This window comes from Ranitomeya variabilis, chromosome 8 (assembly GCF_051348905.1).
Source record: "Ranitomeya variabilis isolate aRanVar5 chromosome 8, aRanVar5.hap1, whole genome shotgun sequence".
Classification (NCBI taxonomy): Eukaryota; Metazoa; Chordata; class Amphibia; order Anura; family Dendrobatidae; genus Ranitomeya; species Ranitomeya variabilis.
Window position 1 is genome coordinate 50,220,847 of NC_135239.1, and position 15,482 is coordinate 50,236,328.

Sequence of the window (15,482 nt, forward strand, 5' to 3'; positions counted from 1 at the left end):
TTTCCCACTGTACATGGCATACATAGTATAGTTAGTACCAGAATTGAAAAGACCGTATTCTCTGTGAAGTCATACGCCAGCATCACGTGTTCGACTAGCACTGCCGGCTGGAGCTCACATCACCTCAGGCATGTGGCTTGAAAGGTAAATGGGAGGATGCTCCAGCAGCTCAGCTCCAATCTCCATCTCTTCAGCCAGGTGAACAAAGTGGGATCTCTAGCCCCAAGTAGAAAGGTAAATTTGGTGACATCTATAGGAAAAGGGGCAACTGCACTGTTCTTTACCAAAACAGAACCCGCAAACATGCTTACCACTGCAAGCAGTGCTATATCTTCTGAACGTTATCACTGTATCTAATTATGACATACAGTAGATGGAAAATGATTTTATTTGTCCAGGGTCTGTATTCATTTTGAAAGTCAAATGCCTTAAGTAGGGCAATTGTCTTTGAAACATGGACTTGAGCAACTGTATATTCTGTATCTGATCCTTCATGTTACATAACTCCAGACAAGTGATCTCCCCATCAGGTAACCTTATCGCCTTGAGCCCTGTATTTACTTAACTCCCTCCTGGTAATATAGCATATGAAGTCATGATTTATTTATTTAGTTATTTAATTATTTTTCTGTTTGATTAATAAGGAATACAACAAATAAAACCTTTGTATTGCTCTGGTTACCTTCAGTAGCAACACTAAGGTACAGATGGACCCCACATATTTCTATAGGTGGCTTATCAAACCTCAGTACAACTGAGAAGTTATATGAAACCATGATCATTTCTGTGCAGGAGCCCTTATTCTTATTTCAAATTCAGGTTTGTAAACTGTTTAATAATATTCAGAACGATGTACATATATATTGTATATGAAGGAACATAATGTTATTTCCCACTGGAAGTGTCTTAGAATCTCCTACATATCTGCGGGAAGGATTTACCTTATTTGCAATGCTTGTGATGAATGACTTAATATCCAAGTTAGTTGGGCAGCTCTTTTGACAAGGCGCATCTACACATTTCAGGCACCTGTAAAACAAGAAATAATGATAAATATTTTATAGGGCAAAGTATTTTCTCTTACTCTGTAGGAATGAAACCATTAGAATGAGAGGTTGTGAACTTAACAACTGAATTACATGCAACAAATTAGATTACATACAAAGATCAATAATGGTTCCCGTCACATCACCTGCTGCAGCTAAATCTTGTAGCAACAAAAGGAGAGCATGCTTACAGAAAACACCTCAAGGAAAACATTTTTTGTAAATATAATTTTGCAAATGGATGTTGAAATTCAACTGTTTCATAACAGTGTTATATGATGTTGTAGAATTACTCATTATCTGGTTTTAAATATCCTGCCACTGAGTTATTAAAAGTTTTAGCATCAGAATTGAAGGAATCTCCCAAAATGGTATTCAATTTGCATCAACCATTCCAGTGTGAAATGAAACTGACCGTGTGGGGCCAAGACAGTGGACAGTGACTGTGCTAAAATCTGATGATAATACTTTAATTTGTTTAATCCCTAAGTGTCTTACAGAATCCAGTAGCTTGGCACCTTCTATTTTGCTAGATCCATGCGGTAAATCTCTCAAAATTAAGATTTACCTCAATGGATATTTAGAGATTTGAAATTAATTTGATTAGTTTGAAATTGATTTGCTCATCTCTATACTGTCATATCCCACCAGGATCTCATCCTGTGATGTCTGCTTCTGTTGTCAGGCACTGCCACATTTATTCTGCGGGCTTGTGATAGCAGAGACGTTGGAATCAGAATCCCTGGATTGTGCAGGCTCTGTCCAGCCACTAAGTTTAGGGTGGCTGTGACCTGCAGTCTCACAGTATGGGTAAGTGTGCTGTTCGGCATCAGTTATCAGCTATCTAGTGAATTGGAGCACCATACTTTACTTAAACTTCCAGCTTACTACTGGAAGCTGCTAGATGTAGCCTTGTGCTGCTCTAGTTTAGTTCTGTCTGTGCCCTTCCTGTGTACTAAAATTGCTTACTCTTTTGACCTTGGCTTGTTTCACTGTATATTCTTATATATTTTGATTTTCTACTTTTCCTGCTCTCTTGGTTCTGACCTGGCTACCTGACCACTTCTGCTAGCCTACACCAATGAACAGTAATTCCTATATGTTTTGAATGTTTTATATACGTATATATGTATATATACTTGAATGGTATAAGTTGAATGGAGCAGGTCAGATATGACCTTGGTCAGATGTGACATCATTTGAACTGTGACATCTTTCAAGTGTAACATCAGAAATATACCAGAATGGTGACCTATGGCATATTCTCCTTCATGCTGTCATGCCCTGATCCATCTGCTTTCATCCACAGGTACGTCTGAACTATCTCCTAATCCAGAATACCCACTGCACCCCAGAATCCCATGTACTCCTCTTCCTCTGTTCTAACTGGTACGTCTGAACTATCCTCTAATCCAGAATACCCACTGCACCCCATAATCCCATGTACTCATCTTCCTCTGTTCTAACTGGTACTTCTGAACTATCTCCTAATCCAGACTACCCACTGCACCCCAGAATCCCATGTACTCCTCTTCCTCTGTGCTTACTGGTATGTCTGAACTATCTCCTAATCCAGAATACCTACTGCACCCCAGAAGCCCATGTACTCCTCTTCCTCTGTTCTAACTGGTACATCTGAACTATCCCCTAATCCAGAATACCCACTGCACCCCAGAATCCCATGTACTCCTATTCCTCTGTTCTAACTGGTACATCTGAACTGTCTCCTAATCCAGAATACCCACTCTAACCCTCTGTTCTAACTGGTACACTGCTGTTATTTCCATGACTTTAATTCCATGTATCATACTTCAAATTTACTGAATGCATATTAATATGTACATGCTCCTCACACCTACCACTAGTCTTCCATCTTGCTCTGTCTCTTTCCTCAACTTTGATGGTAGTCAAATGTTCTATTAACTGCAATCTGTTAATTGCTCCCTGCTGCTCCCTCCCTTCCTCCTCCGCTCTCCCTCTCTCACCTGGCTTCATTTCATGGACACTTGAATGGTATAAGCTAATGGAGCAGGTCAGAGGTGACATCATTTGACGTGTGACATCTTTCAAGTGTAACATCAGAAATATACCAAAAATGGTCCAGAAATCGGTCAGACGGTAAGACTAATCACTGTCTTCTAATTTTACTTACCTTTTCTTTTCTCACCTTGCTCTTTAACCATGCTCACATTTGCCCTCACCATTTTTGCTCCACTAATCCTCACTCTCCTTCGCTATCCCCAAACCCCTGCACCCTCGAACCAAATAACTATCTCCCCCTCTCTCCTTCCCCCACCTCGCTTCATCTGCAGACCTGCTCCTTAGCCTCATACCTCTTCTACTAAAATATGATATAACCCGATCACTCTACTTCACCCACCTGCTTTCCCTTTCCTGCATCTACTCATTACTGGCAACATATCCCCCAATCCGGGCCCCCCGCCTCATACATTCCACTAATCCTCGCCGCTATACTTCTCACACTAAGAGAAACTACCGAAATCCCTCACACTTAAAATCTGTATCTGTATAGCTTCCTCTCTCTGGAGCACTTTGGAATGCCCGCTCTGTCTGCAACAAACTCCACGTGATCCACAATCTCTTTACTTCCCGCAACCTTTCCTTCCTGGCCTTCACTGAGACCTGGCTGATGCTCCTTGACACGGCCTCCCCTGCTGCACTGAGTTATGGTGGCCTCCACTTTACCCACACACCTCGCTCTGGCAACAGACATGGCGGAGGAGTGGGTTTCTTCTTTCTAAAAACTGCTCCTTCAACTCTATTTAACCCCCACCCCCCTTATCCTCCATTCTTTCGAGGTTCACTCTTTCCGTATCTACTCTCCAATCTCCAAATGGCTGTCATATACCGACCACCAGGCCCAGTAACTGCTTTCATTGACCAATTCTCCACTTAACTTCTTCACTTTCTTTCTGCTGAAATCCCCACCATCATCATGGGGGACTTTAATATCCCTACTGACACCCACCAGCCAGCAGCCTCCAAACTCCTGTCCCTTACCTCATCGTTTGGACTTCAAAAGCCACCCATACAGCCGGACAAACACTAGACCTCATCTTCACCTACCTCTGTTCCCTATATAATCTCACCTCTTCCTTCCCCCTATCTGACCACTATCTACTCACCTTCTCATCCTTGTCCTCCTTACCCACCCCCCATGTCCAGCCACTAGCACATCCTCGCAGAAATCTTGCACACCTAGACATTCACAGACTCTCAGACTCTTTTCTACCTCGGTCCTCCATATCTTCACTCCATGATACGGACAGCACCACTGCTTTCTATAACCCTACCCTCACATCAGCCATAGACTCAGTCACCCCTCTCATGCATGCAAAGTGCAACAAATCAATAAGCAACCCAGGCACAACAATCTCACCAAAAAACTTTGACAAGCTTCCAGGGTCACTGAGTGGCGTTTGAGAGAAAACACGCCTGCCAGATTACTTCATCACTTTCAAACAAGCTACACTTGCCTTCAAATTAGCCCTCACCTCTGCTAAACAGACCTATTTCACAAACCTTGTATCTTCATTATCCTACAACCCAAAACAACTGTTCAGCACATTCACCTCTCTCCTCCTCCCACCACTGCCTCCTCCAACTCCCCTAATCTCTGCCGAAGACTTTGCCACCTACTTCAAAAATAAGATCGACCAAACAAGGCAAACCTTTACTGTTCCACCACCCCAACCACTCCATATACCAGTCTTCTGCCCTTCCCTAATAACCTCCCTGAAACAACCTAACTCCAATATCACTGAAGGAAAGCTTACTCACCTCCTTTCCAAATCACACCTCACCACCTGTGCACTTGACCCCATCCCTTCCCACCTGCTCCCCAACCTCAATAACATGCTCATTCCAGCCCTAACCCATTTTTTCAACCTATCGCTCTCTTCTGGTACCTTCCCCTCTGCCTTCAAACATTCCACCATCACACCCATCCTCAAAAAACCTAACCTTGACCCAACTGCTATGTCCAGCTATCGCCCCATATCACTGCTCCCATTTGCTTCCAAACTCCTTAAGAATTACGTCCATGCTCATCTTTCCTCCCACCACTCATTTAACTCTTTCCTTGACAACCTCCAATCTGGCTTCTGCCCCCACCACTCCACCGAAACTGCCCTGACCAAAATAACTAATGACTTGCTCACAGCCAAAGCTAACAGACAGTTCTCCATCCTCCTCCTTCCCAACCTGTCCTCTGCCTTCGACACAGCCGACCACTGCCTACTGCTACAGATTCTTTCTTCCCTTGGCATTAAAGACCTTGCCCTGTCCTGGATTGCCTCATACTTTTCCAACCGCACATTTAGCATTTCCCACTCCCACACTACCTCCTCATCCTGCCCTCTCTCTGTTGAAGTCCCTCAATGCTCTGTCCTGAGGACCCTACTCTTTTCCATCTATACCCATGGACAAGGACAACTCATAAAGTCCCATGGCTTCCAGTACCACTTGTATGTGTGGCACCCCAGGGTCCTGGTCATCCTAGTAGCATTGCTTTCCTCATGGGGAGAGTGATGTTATGTTTGGAAGCGATGAAGGATGTCTTATCAGGTAACCACCATACACACAACATGTTCACACTCCAGGCCACAAGGGGGAGCTTTTGATCCTATTTTCTAGGTGACACCTCAATATATATTGTGGTTTGGAGGGAAGTAGAGATTCAGATTCTGTGAGAGACAGAAGAGAGCAGACCAACATAGAGTCTCAGAAGGTCTGAAGGGGGCGGTGTAGTCTGAAGTACTACAGCTCCTGGAAAGAGACATACAGAAAGCCAAACATTGTTCAGTGAGCATGAAGGAGAGCGAAGCACAGGAGAGTAACATCAGGGGAGACCAGCTAAGAGAAGGCTGCCTCCCTCTGAGGAGCATATAACTGGTAGCTGGACCACTGAGGTTGTAAGGGACTCTCCGACTTACAGGTATTGTCCTATCCTTTAACCCCTTCATGACCTTGGGATTTTCCATTTTTCCGTGTTTGTTTTTTGCTCCCCTTCTTCCCAGAGCCATAACTTTTTTATTTTTCCATCAATATAGCCATGTGAGGGCTTATTTTTTGTGAAACAAGATGTACTTTTGAACGGCATCAATGGTTTTAGCATGTCGCATACTAGAAAATGGGAAACAAAGTCCAAGTGCGGTGAAATTGCAAAAAAAGTGCAATCCCACACTTGTTTTTGATTGGATTTTTTACTAGGTTCACTAAATGCTAAAACTGACTGGCCAATATGATTTCCCAGATCATTACGAGTTCATAGACACCAAACATGTCTAGGTTCTATTTTATCTAAGTGGTGAAAAAAAATTCCAAACTTTGCTAAAAAAAAAAAAAAATTGTGCCATTTTCCGATACCAGTAGCGTCTCCATTTTTCATGATCTGGGGTCAGCTGAGGGCTTATTTTTTGTGTGCTGAGCTGGCCTTTTTAATGATAGCATTTTGGTGCAGATACTGCATTAATAATGGATTGGTGTCTTATTGACATCTCTCCATTATTAACCTGCCTTAATGTCACCTTACATTAGCAAGGTGACATTAACCCTTTATTACCCCATATCCCACCACTACTCGAGAGTGGGAAGAGAGTGACTAAGTGCCAGAATAGGCACATCTTACAGATGTGCCTTTTCTGGGGTGGCTAGGGGCATATTTTTTTAGCCGGGGGGGCAATAAACATGGTCCCTCTCTAGGCTATTAATATCTGCCTCAGTCACTGGCTTTCCCACTCTGGCGGAGAAAATTGCGCGAGAGCCCACCCCAGTTTTTTCTGTGATTTAACCCTTTATTTTAACACCTAGAGCTCCCAAATTTTGCACACAGACACTTCTAACATTATATATATATATATATATATATATATATATATATATATATATATATATATATATATATATATATATATATATATGTTTTCACGAATATTAGAGCCCATGGATCCATTCTATGTCCATTTTGCAAGCCAGCGAGAAAATCTCGCCGTACGGATGCCACCATTTGGATGCCATACGGAGGTTTACATGTGCGAAACATGCAGCCACACCTTGCCTACGGATGACATATGGATGACTGATCAGGGAACATTTCTGCGTATTTGGTATGCAAAAAACGGACCGTATTTTTATACGTTGTGTGTGACTCCAGCCTTAGGCTGTAGTGAGGAAAGCCAAAAAGAATTAAACTTGCATATGACTTTTCAAACTGAGAGTAAATTACCCCATCTACTATCTCAGATATTTGTAGAGGAAACCATGTTATGATGTCCATATTGACAGTATTATATTGAAGGAGCACATGTAAATTCTTGGAGGCAGTGCCAGAGCACATAAAATAAAACTAAAAAGATTATTAAGAGACTCTTATGAAATAAATATTAATGTTCTGGATCAATTTTTATTTTCTCTGTCAATCTCACTTTTGGGAGGAAACTCTGTAGAAATCCTACTGTGCTATTCTGGAGACCTTGGTCATTCACTTTATACTACACCAAGTACCTAAATTAAATTTACAGCTCTGGTGGAGAGACAGTATTGACGATAAATTATTTTTATTGCTCACACTGCTTGGATAATTCTACTTTTCATAAAAAGAAAGATCTTCATTATAATGACTGCAAAGTTAAATAGCTTAACATACTGAATATCTCAGAAACGGACGTCGTCACCATATAAATAAATCTCATGCTCTGAAGTGTCGTGGTCAATTCTGCATTCATACAGTAGTTGTGAACAGACAATACATTAGTGATTGCAGCTGGAAGCACAATCACCCAAGGGCTGCAGTGCTCATGCAATCCGACACGGTTGCATTGAAATAGATTTCATTTGCTTAGTAAGTAATTTTGCTGCTGACAATTATATAGGACTTTGGACCTTTTATCATTGGGACAACAATTAAGTTTGTAGCACTTTTAACTATATCATGTGAAAATAATGAGAAGCATGCATGAATATTACCCATACGGCTGCCATAGAAATATAGGCAAGACTTAAATATACCCTTAGAGGATCACAATGGACAAAAATAACAGGATATAATCTAAAAGAATTACTTTTCAAGGGTTGCGTTAATTAGAAAAATCTAATTTTTTAAACACCCCATTAGGGAATTTTGACTTAATAGACAAGTTTCCCGTTCCGTATTTCCATCTAGAGAATAGAGTGACTATATAGTCTGTCTCTCACTCTGAAAATAGAAATAAAGTTGAGAAAAAAGACTCACACTGCCTAGGTTAGACATCCAGTGTAGTCTTCACTTATACAGCTGAAATCCTTGGCACTTGGATTTACCAGTAACAAGGCCTCATACAACCTCATGACGTTGTGGGCCTAGTAAATGTCAGAGGTGCTGAGGATGTCGGCCATTGAAGTGAAAGCTGTCCTGGCTTGAATGGACTTAAAGAGTTTATCCAGGGCTTTTTTTTTTTAATCGACTAAGAACTAACAGGCAGATAGCCGTTAACTACTTGTCTGTTCTGTATGGGATGATCTCTGCTGGCTCAGCTGGTGATATACCTGCTTCATTTTACCTCTCATTAACATAAGAGCACCTTCTCTTCTGGGCTGCTCTGTCAATGGGGCCATCACTAGAAACATCATGCTGATTGCCAGCTGGCTCCCCACAGTTAAGCAGTGGGGAGCCAGCTGTCAATCAGCATGATATTGGCTGAGATGCCTCGTTAACAGAGCATCAATGTGATGTCAGTAGAAGCAGCAGTGTTACCAACAGGAGCCATTCATAACCACTCTGATCTGGCCGAGATCATGGCAACGCAGAACAGCCAGGTATTTAGCAACAAACTGCCAGTAATTTCTTAACTCCATGCACAAAAATGATAAAAATCCCAAATAACCCGTTTAATGCTGGACTGACCAATGCAAATCTTTTTAGCTCAATTCAAACCATTCTATTGCTTCTAATGTTTGTGAATTTCCTGAAATATCAGAAAGTAGGAGTCTAGACTAGCCTCATTGGCCAAGGTATGAATCATAAGATATATGATAGAAATTATATAAAAATATAAAAATAAAAAAATGGATGCAATTTTATGTACAGGCACTTGGTGTTTCATGGCGGGACCAAGCATTTAAATGCACATTCCCACCTGCTTGATTTCCATCTATCTTCACCTTTCACTGGCTCTATGAAGCCAGAGCTGTCAATCAAAGAAGAGGGTGATCGAAGTGCGTCGGAGACAAAGGTAAAACAACTACGTGAGAAGAAATATTTAAATGATTGGCCGCCATGAGCGCCTCTACTTGGGTTGAACATTCATTCTGTGCTGACAGTTCTTTTAAAAAAGCATTTAGCCAAATAATTGTGATTTGTTAAAAAAGTTATATATTGAATATCCAGAAAAAAAAGATGACTTTTTTTATACTTATTTCCTCTCTTTTTACATTTGTTTCTTCTTTTCCAAATCTTACAATTTTCAGATTGAATATTTGTTAGGCTTTTACCTAGTATATATAGCATAGCCATTACATGAATACGGTAATAAATTTTGCCTTAAGTGCTACAGATGCAATTCACTTAAATTGAAACATTTTACAGTTACAAAGAGACATGCTAATTGTCACTGAAGATAAATTTATATTTACAGCACTTGAAACATGAAACGCTTCTACAACTCAATCCAAATGAGCCGAATGTTAACTTTGAAGTGAACAGACATAAAAAAAAAGACTAACGTTTGAAGACTATTCCGCACTTTTTACAGTTTAAAGTAATCATATTAATTGCGCAGTTTATTAACCTTGGTTTGTTGATTTCTTTCCATGTTGGAAAAAAATACCAAAAAATATATAATTGGTAATGAAGAAAGCATGAAGACGAACATTGAAAGACAATTAACAATTGTATCAAATAAGGCTCCGTTAACTTTTTTGTTTCATGCTTTCAACGAATATGAATAGCCTAATCTTGGCGTCTATGGAAAGCACAACCCAATGGAAACCTGTTCCATAGTCATAGGGATCAGTCAATGTTTGTTAAGATCTGTTTGGTTAGAGCCGATATGATTCAAGCATTAACAAAAACCATGTGATCGTTATTTTACCTTTATGTGAGCAGAGTCTAGCATCGGGAAACTGACATATTCACACGACATGTTTTATGACAAGATCAAATAATCAAACCTCTATTTTAAGTGGTATAACAGTATTCTACTTTTCTGTCAATCAGAATATACAGTATGTTGTATTATGACTCCTTTACCTTTATTAAGTACGTGAATGTACACAATCACTGAGTCTCAATTGTTGAAACTGCTTAACCCAAAAGAGAGATTATGTCTACGGCAATTAAAGGGACTCTGTCACCTGAATTTGGAGGGAACAATTTTCAGTCATAGGGGCGGGGTTTTCGGGTGTTTGATTCACCCTTTCCTTACCCGCTGGCTGCATGCTGGCTGCAATATTGGATTGAAGTTCATTCTCTGTCCTCCATAGTACACGCCTGCGTAAGGCAAGATTGCCTTGTGCAGGCATGTACTACGGAGGACAGAGAATGAACTTCAATCCAATATTGCAGCCAGCATGCAGCCAGCGGGTAAGGAAAGGGTGAATCAAACACCCGAAAACCCCGCCCCTATGGCTGAAAATTGTTCTCTCCAAATTCAGGTGACAGAGTCCCTTTAAAGGGACTCTGTCAGCAGGTTTTTGCTACATCTCCTGAGAGAAGCATAATGTAGGAAAAGAAACCCTGATTCCAGCGATGTATCACTTAATTTACTTTGTGCAGAAGTTGTGACACAGTTTTTAGATGCACCATACAGGAGAGCTTAGAAAGAAAACTCCGCCCACACCACAGCTTTCTGTGTACATTGTATATTGACAGCGAGCTGCTTATCAGAGGAGGGGGAGTGGTCAGACTGGGGCTCACGTAACTGTAGTCTGGGCAGTGATACTTCATGATGATAAAACCTTCACTGTATGGAAACAACAGCACACAGCCTAACATGTGGCACATCCCTGTAATCAATGTCCCAACTGCTACATTATGCAGCAAAAAAACCATCTGCAGATTCCCTTTAAAGCATTCTTTACACCTTAGCTCCCTGGGTCTCATTATTCCAATTATAAGTTTCTAGTTTATATTTAAATGTTTTCTTTTTGTATATCATGAAAAAAAATATTTCCTCTATATGAAAAAAATGTCCTTTTTTGCGAAGTTCTTAGTGTGAAAGCTAAGGGCATGACTATAGTGGGTGCAAAGATTGCAGTTGCCCTTGAGCCCTGAGGTCCTTTTGACCCATATGAGAAGACCAATACCATTGGACCCATGATAGTTGTTGGCTCTGCAAGAGATTTAGCAGTGGTACCCCTTATTATGCTTCATGCTATGCCACTGATAAACAAATTAATACCTTAGCCTTCTCTAGTTTGCAAATGTGAGTCTTGTTCTTCCCTGGACAAATACTTTAATGCAAGTTTCCTGGATAAATTAATCAGCAACTGGAAGAAACAAATAAAAATGCCGTGCAACACAATACCTAATCACTAACTGTGAGAGAAAGCAAAGTCATGGCATCTGTCTACAATGAATTGACTTGCCAACTAATACCACATTAGTCATATTTCCAAGCATAATGGACGCCTGGAAGCACTTTGTATGCCACTAAATTTGGAGCACCATATTCCCATTTGGTGTTGCTTGAACCTCCTGGGCCCCAATGTAAAATCTGTTACAGGTTTCTCTTAGGCTCAAGGACATCTTTTGAAGCTGTGCCCCATCCTTGATGCAATGTCACAGATAACTTTATGAAGTCATATCATTATAGTTGAATCATATTCAGAATTGATGTGACAAAGATTACGAATACAGCTAATATCACTAAGGCTGGTTTCACACTTGCGTTTTGATCTGCAGCGTTTTTAAAAAAAACGCATGTGGTGAAAAAACGCATGTAAACGCGGCAAAACGCCGCGTTTTTTAGACGCATGCATTTTTGCATGCAGAAAAAAAAACGCGGCGTTTTGCGGCATTTACATGCGTTTTTTCCTGCGTTTGCGTTTTTTAAACTCATGCTGAGAAGTGTGTGACAGCTGCCAATCATCAAAATCAACTAGAAAACCCACTAAAAACAGAAATAGCTAGGGTTAGGGTTAGGGTTAGGGTTAGGATCCCTAGTAACCCTAGGGATCCTAACCCTAACCCTAACCCTAACCCTAGGGATCCTAACCCTAACCCTAGGGATCCTAACCCTAACCCTAACCCTAACCCTAGGGATCCTAACCTTAACCCTAACCCTAAGGTTTAGGGTTAGGATCCCTAGGGTTAGGGTTAGGGTTAGGGTTAGGATCCCTAGGGTTACTAGGGATCCTAACCTTAGGGTTAGGGTTAGGGTTAGGATCCCTAGTAACCCTAGGGTTAGGGTTAGGGTTTTCTTGTTTTTTCTTGTGTTTAGGGTTAGGGTTAGGGTTTTCTTGTTTTTCTTGTTTTTTCTTGTGTTTTTCTAAAAAAACGCATGCGTTTTTAACGCAAACAAATGCATGTGCTTAAAAACACATGCGTTTACATAGACAGCAATGCATTTTTTTGCCGCAAATAAACGCATGCGTTTTTTTGCTGCAAAAAAAAGCCGCTAGAAATTACTACATGTTGCATTTCTGCAAATGAACGCACGCGTCAAAAAACGCATGCGTTGCCGAAAACGCTTCAAAACGCACGCTAAAATCGCATGCGTTTTTTAATGTTAAGTATAGAAAAAAAAACGCATGCGTTTTTTAGCGCTAAAACACTGCAGATCAAAACACAAGTGTGAAACCAGCCTAAGACATTGCCAACTTAAAATACAAATAAACCAAAAAAGCAAAAATAGGAAGCCAAAGTCATAAGTACAAATTTGCACAGAAAACTTTATTAATTATTTTTTTTAAAAAAAACACTCCTTTAAATATATTAAAAAATATTTTTTAATATATTTAAAGGAGTGTTTTTTTAAAAAAAATATTTAATAAAGTTTTCTGTGCAAATTTGTACTTATGACTTTGGCTTCCTATTTTTGCTTTTTTGGTTTATTCTATAGTTATGGAAGTGTCATATACATAGGCCGGTTCTTTTCTTATATGAAAATTAAAAATACAAATATCTGCACCACATTGTTACTATTCTAAATATGTATTTATTATTTATTACTAAATTTCCAATGTTGTCAAATGTCTAAATAGTAGGATTTGCCCTTAGTACCAAAAGCTCAACATGGATTGTTGTTTCCTGCATGTCATAAGAGCTATTTTTGAAGGCGATTGGTTTACTTCTTAGTTTGGTGGCTAAGTCTACTTTCACACTAGCGCCGTGCGCTGCACGTCGCTATGCGACATGGCGGCGCACCGACGCTAGCTGTGGAAGCGCCGCACAACGGGGGCAGCGGATGCTGTTTTTCAACGCATCCGCTGCCCCATTGTGAGGTGCGGGGAGGCGGGGGCGGAGTTCCGGCCACGCATGCGCGGTCGGAAAAGATGGGAACGACGCACCAAAAAAGTTACAAGCAACGTTTTTTGGTGACGACGGTCCGACGCAACACGACGCAACCATCGCACGACGGTTGCGATGTGTGGCAATGCGTCGCACTGCGTCGTTAATAAAAGTCTATGGAGAAAAAACGCATCCTGCAAGCACTTTTGCAGGATGTGTTTTTTCTCCAAAACGACGCATAGCGACGTGCAGTGCACGACGCTAGTGTGAAAGTAGCTTAAGCCAGCCTGCTCCTCTATTATGACCAATGAAGTCAAACAACAGGTAACTGACTTAACTCCTGAGATGAGAAAATCTTATAAAATTTAAGTTTCTGGCTTTGCTGAATGTTCCCAGGAAATTTGATTCGTGGTAAATTGATTTGACGCAAATCAAAAGTACTTCAAAGCCTCCGATTGCAATAAAAAAAAGTTTATAATACAATGACATCTCCTAAATTTGTTCCAACATATTTTAGTTTTTTTAATACAAAGAAAGCCCCAGTAAGATGTTAACACGACCTTAACATCTGGCTATGAGTAAACAAATGGGAACTGTTTTTCACTACTGTATTGTGACAATTTATTTTAATGGCCTTTGGCTAGACCTTCAGCCATGGCAACTTGATGGATGATAGCTCTGTAGGAAGATAGATCTTGTCCAAGCCTAGATAGGACCACCAGGGTCTTCTCTGCTGTTATCTTTATAGTGTCAAGCCATTGGGCTGCTAGTCTTCCTCTTCGCATTGTTCCTACTATTCTCATGACCATGATGTCCTTCTCCAGTGATTGCTCTCTACGTATGAGTAGGAAAGTCATAGCTTGGTGATCCTTGCTCAAAGTGACATGTCTGGCTTGATTTATTCCAAACCTGATTTGTTCTTCTCCTTATTCATGGTATTGATAGCATCCTTCTGCAGCACCACACTTCAAACACATCGATTTTTTCTTCTGTCTTGTTTCTTTATCATCCAGGCTTTGCATCCATATTATATGTTATATTCTGTCACATACTAACTATACAGTTTCCTCAGTGATATTTTTACTTTTTATCTTCATCCCTATGGACAAGCTGGCATCTGTGACATTCTATTACTATGCAGATTCATTCTGAATCGGCTGCTGCATTCCCTGATTCTGCTTTTATACAGGCTATGATAGACCCTCCTGATTTTCTTTTGCCATATCATGTGATGTGATATCTGCAAAGTTTTATGGTAAAAACCCTCTGGCCAAGCAGCAATGTGTAAGATGTCAACTACTATTGCAGGTGTTTCACATGAAATTAATCGCAAATTGTTTGACTATGTTCAGTGACAGTGTATTCATAAAAATTATTTTCTAATTTGTTTTTACATTGAATCAATTCGTTCATCTCTGGTCATAAATAAATTAAAATGAACAAAAATGGCAATAACAAAAAATCAAATAAAAATAGTCACAATAAATGATAATCTGACCAGACCTTTCTTACTCGTGTAACGAACTTTAAGTCAATTGTATTCATAGAGCCCTACCTCCATAATTCTAAATACCACAGCATGGATTCAATCAGATTAATTTACCATGATAATTCTCCTTCTGTAAATCATGTTAAAACATTTTACTCATCATTTTTATGAATTACAAACTAATGAGCATGTAGCATGAAGCTGGCAGGCAGTGAAAGTGCAAAAAGCTATAATTAAGCTACAGATTTTTTTTTCTTTATCATAAAACTAGGTAACAAAACAAAATGGAATAAAAAGGATGCTGCTTGGCAGCAGAAAAGCCATTGCAAAGATTACTAGTTATGGCGAAGAACATCCTCACCAAGTCATTTCTCTTTTAATTATTAAGCTGCCGCAGTTTGCATATAAACAGCTGCTGCGAATGTCACATGCAAATGAAGCCGGGTGGGGGGGAGGGGAGCGGAGAACCGAAATGTAGCTTTTCGACATTTATTTATTT

The 15,482-nt window shown here is 40.3% G+C and overlaps 1 protein-coding gene across 4 annotated transcripts in view; it reads right to left on the bottom strand.

The window, feature by feature from the left end:
- DPYD (dihydropyrimidine dehydrogenase) overlaps positions 1–15,482 on the bottom strand; it is a 1,626,828-nt gene that overhangs the window by 1,153,724 nt on the left and 457,622 nt on the right. For all 4 annotated transcript variants that reach the window (XM_077278231.1, XM_077278232.1, XM_077278230.1 and 1 more), the window contains one exon: positions 942–1,029. In XM_077278231.1, the coding sequence (XP_077134346.1) occupies positions 942–1,029 (88 nt within the window). The remainder of the gene's footprint in view (positions 1–941; positions 1,030–15,482) is intronic.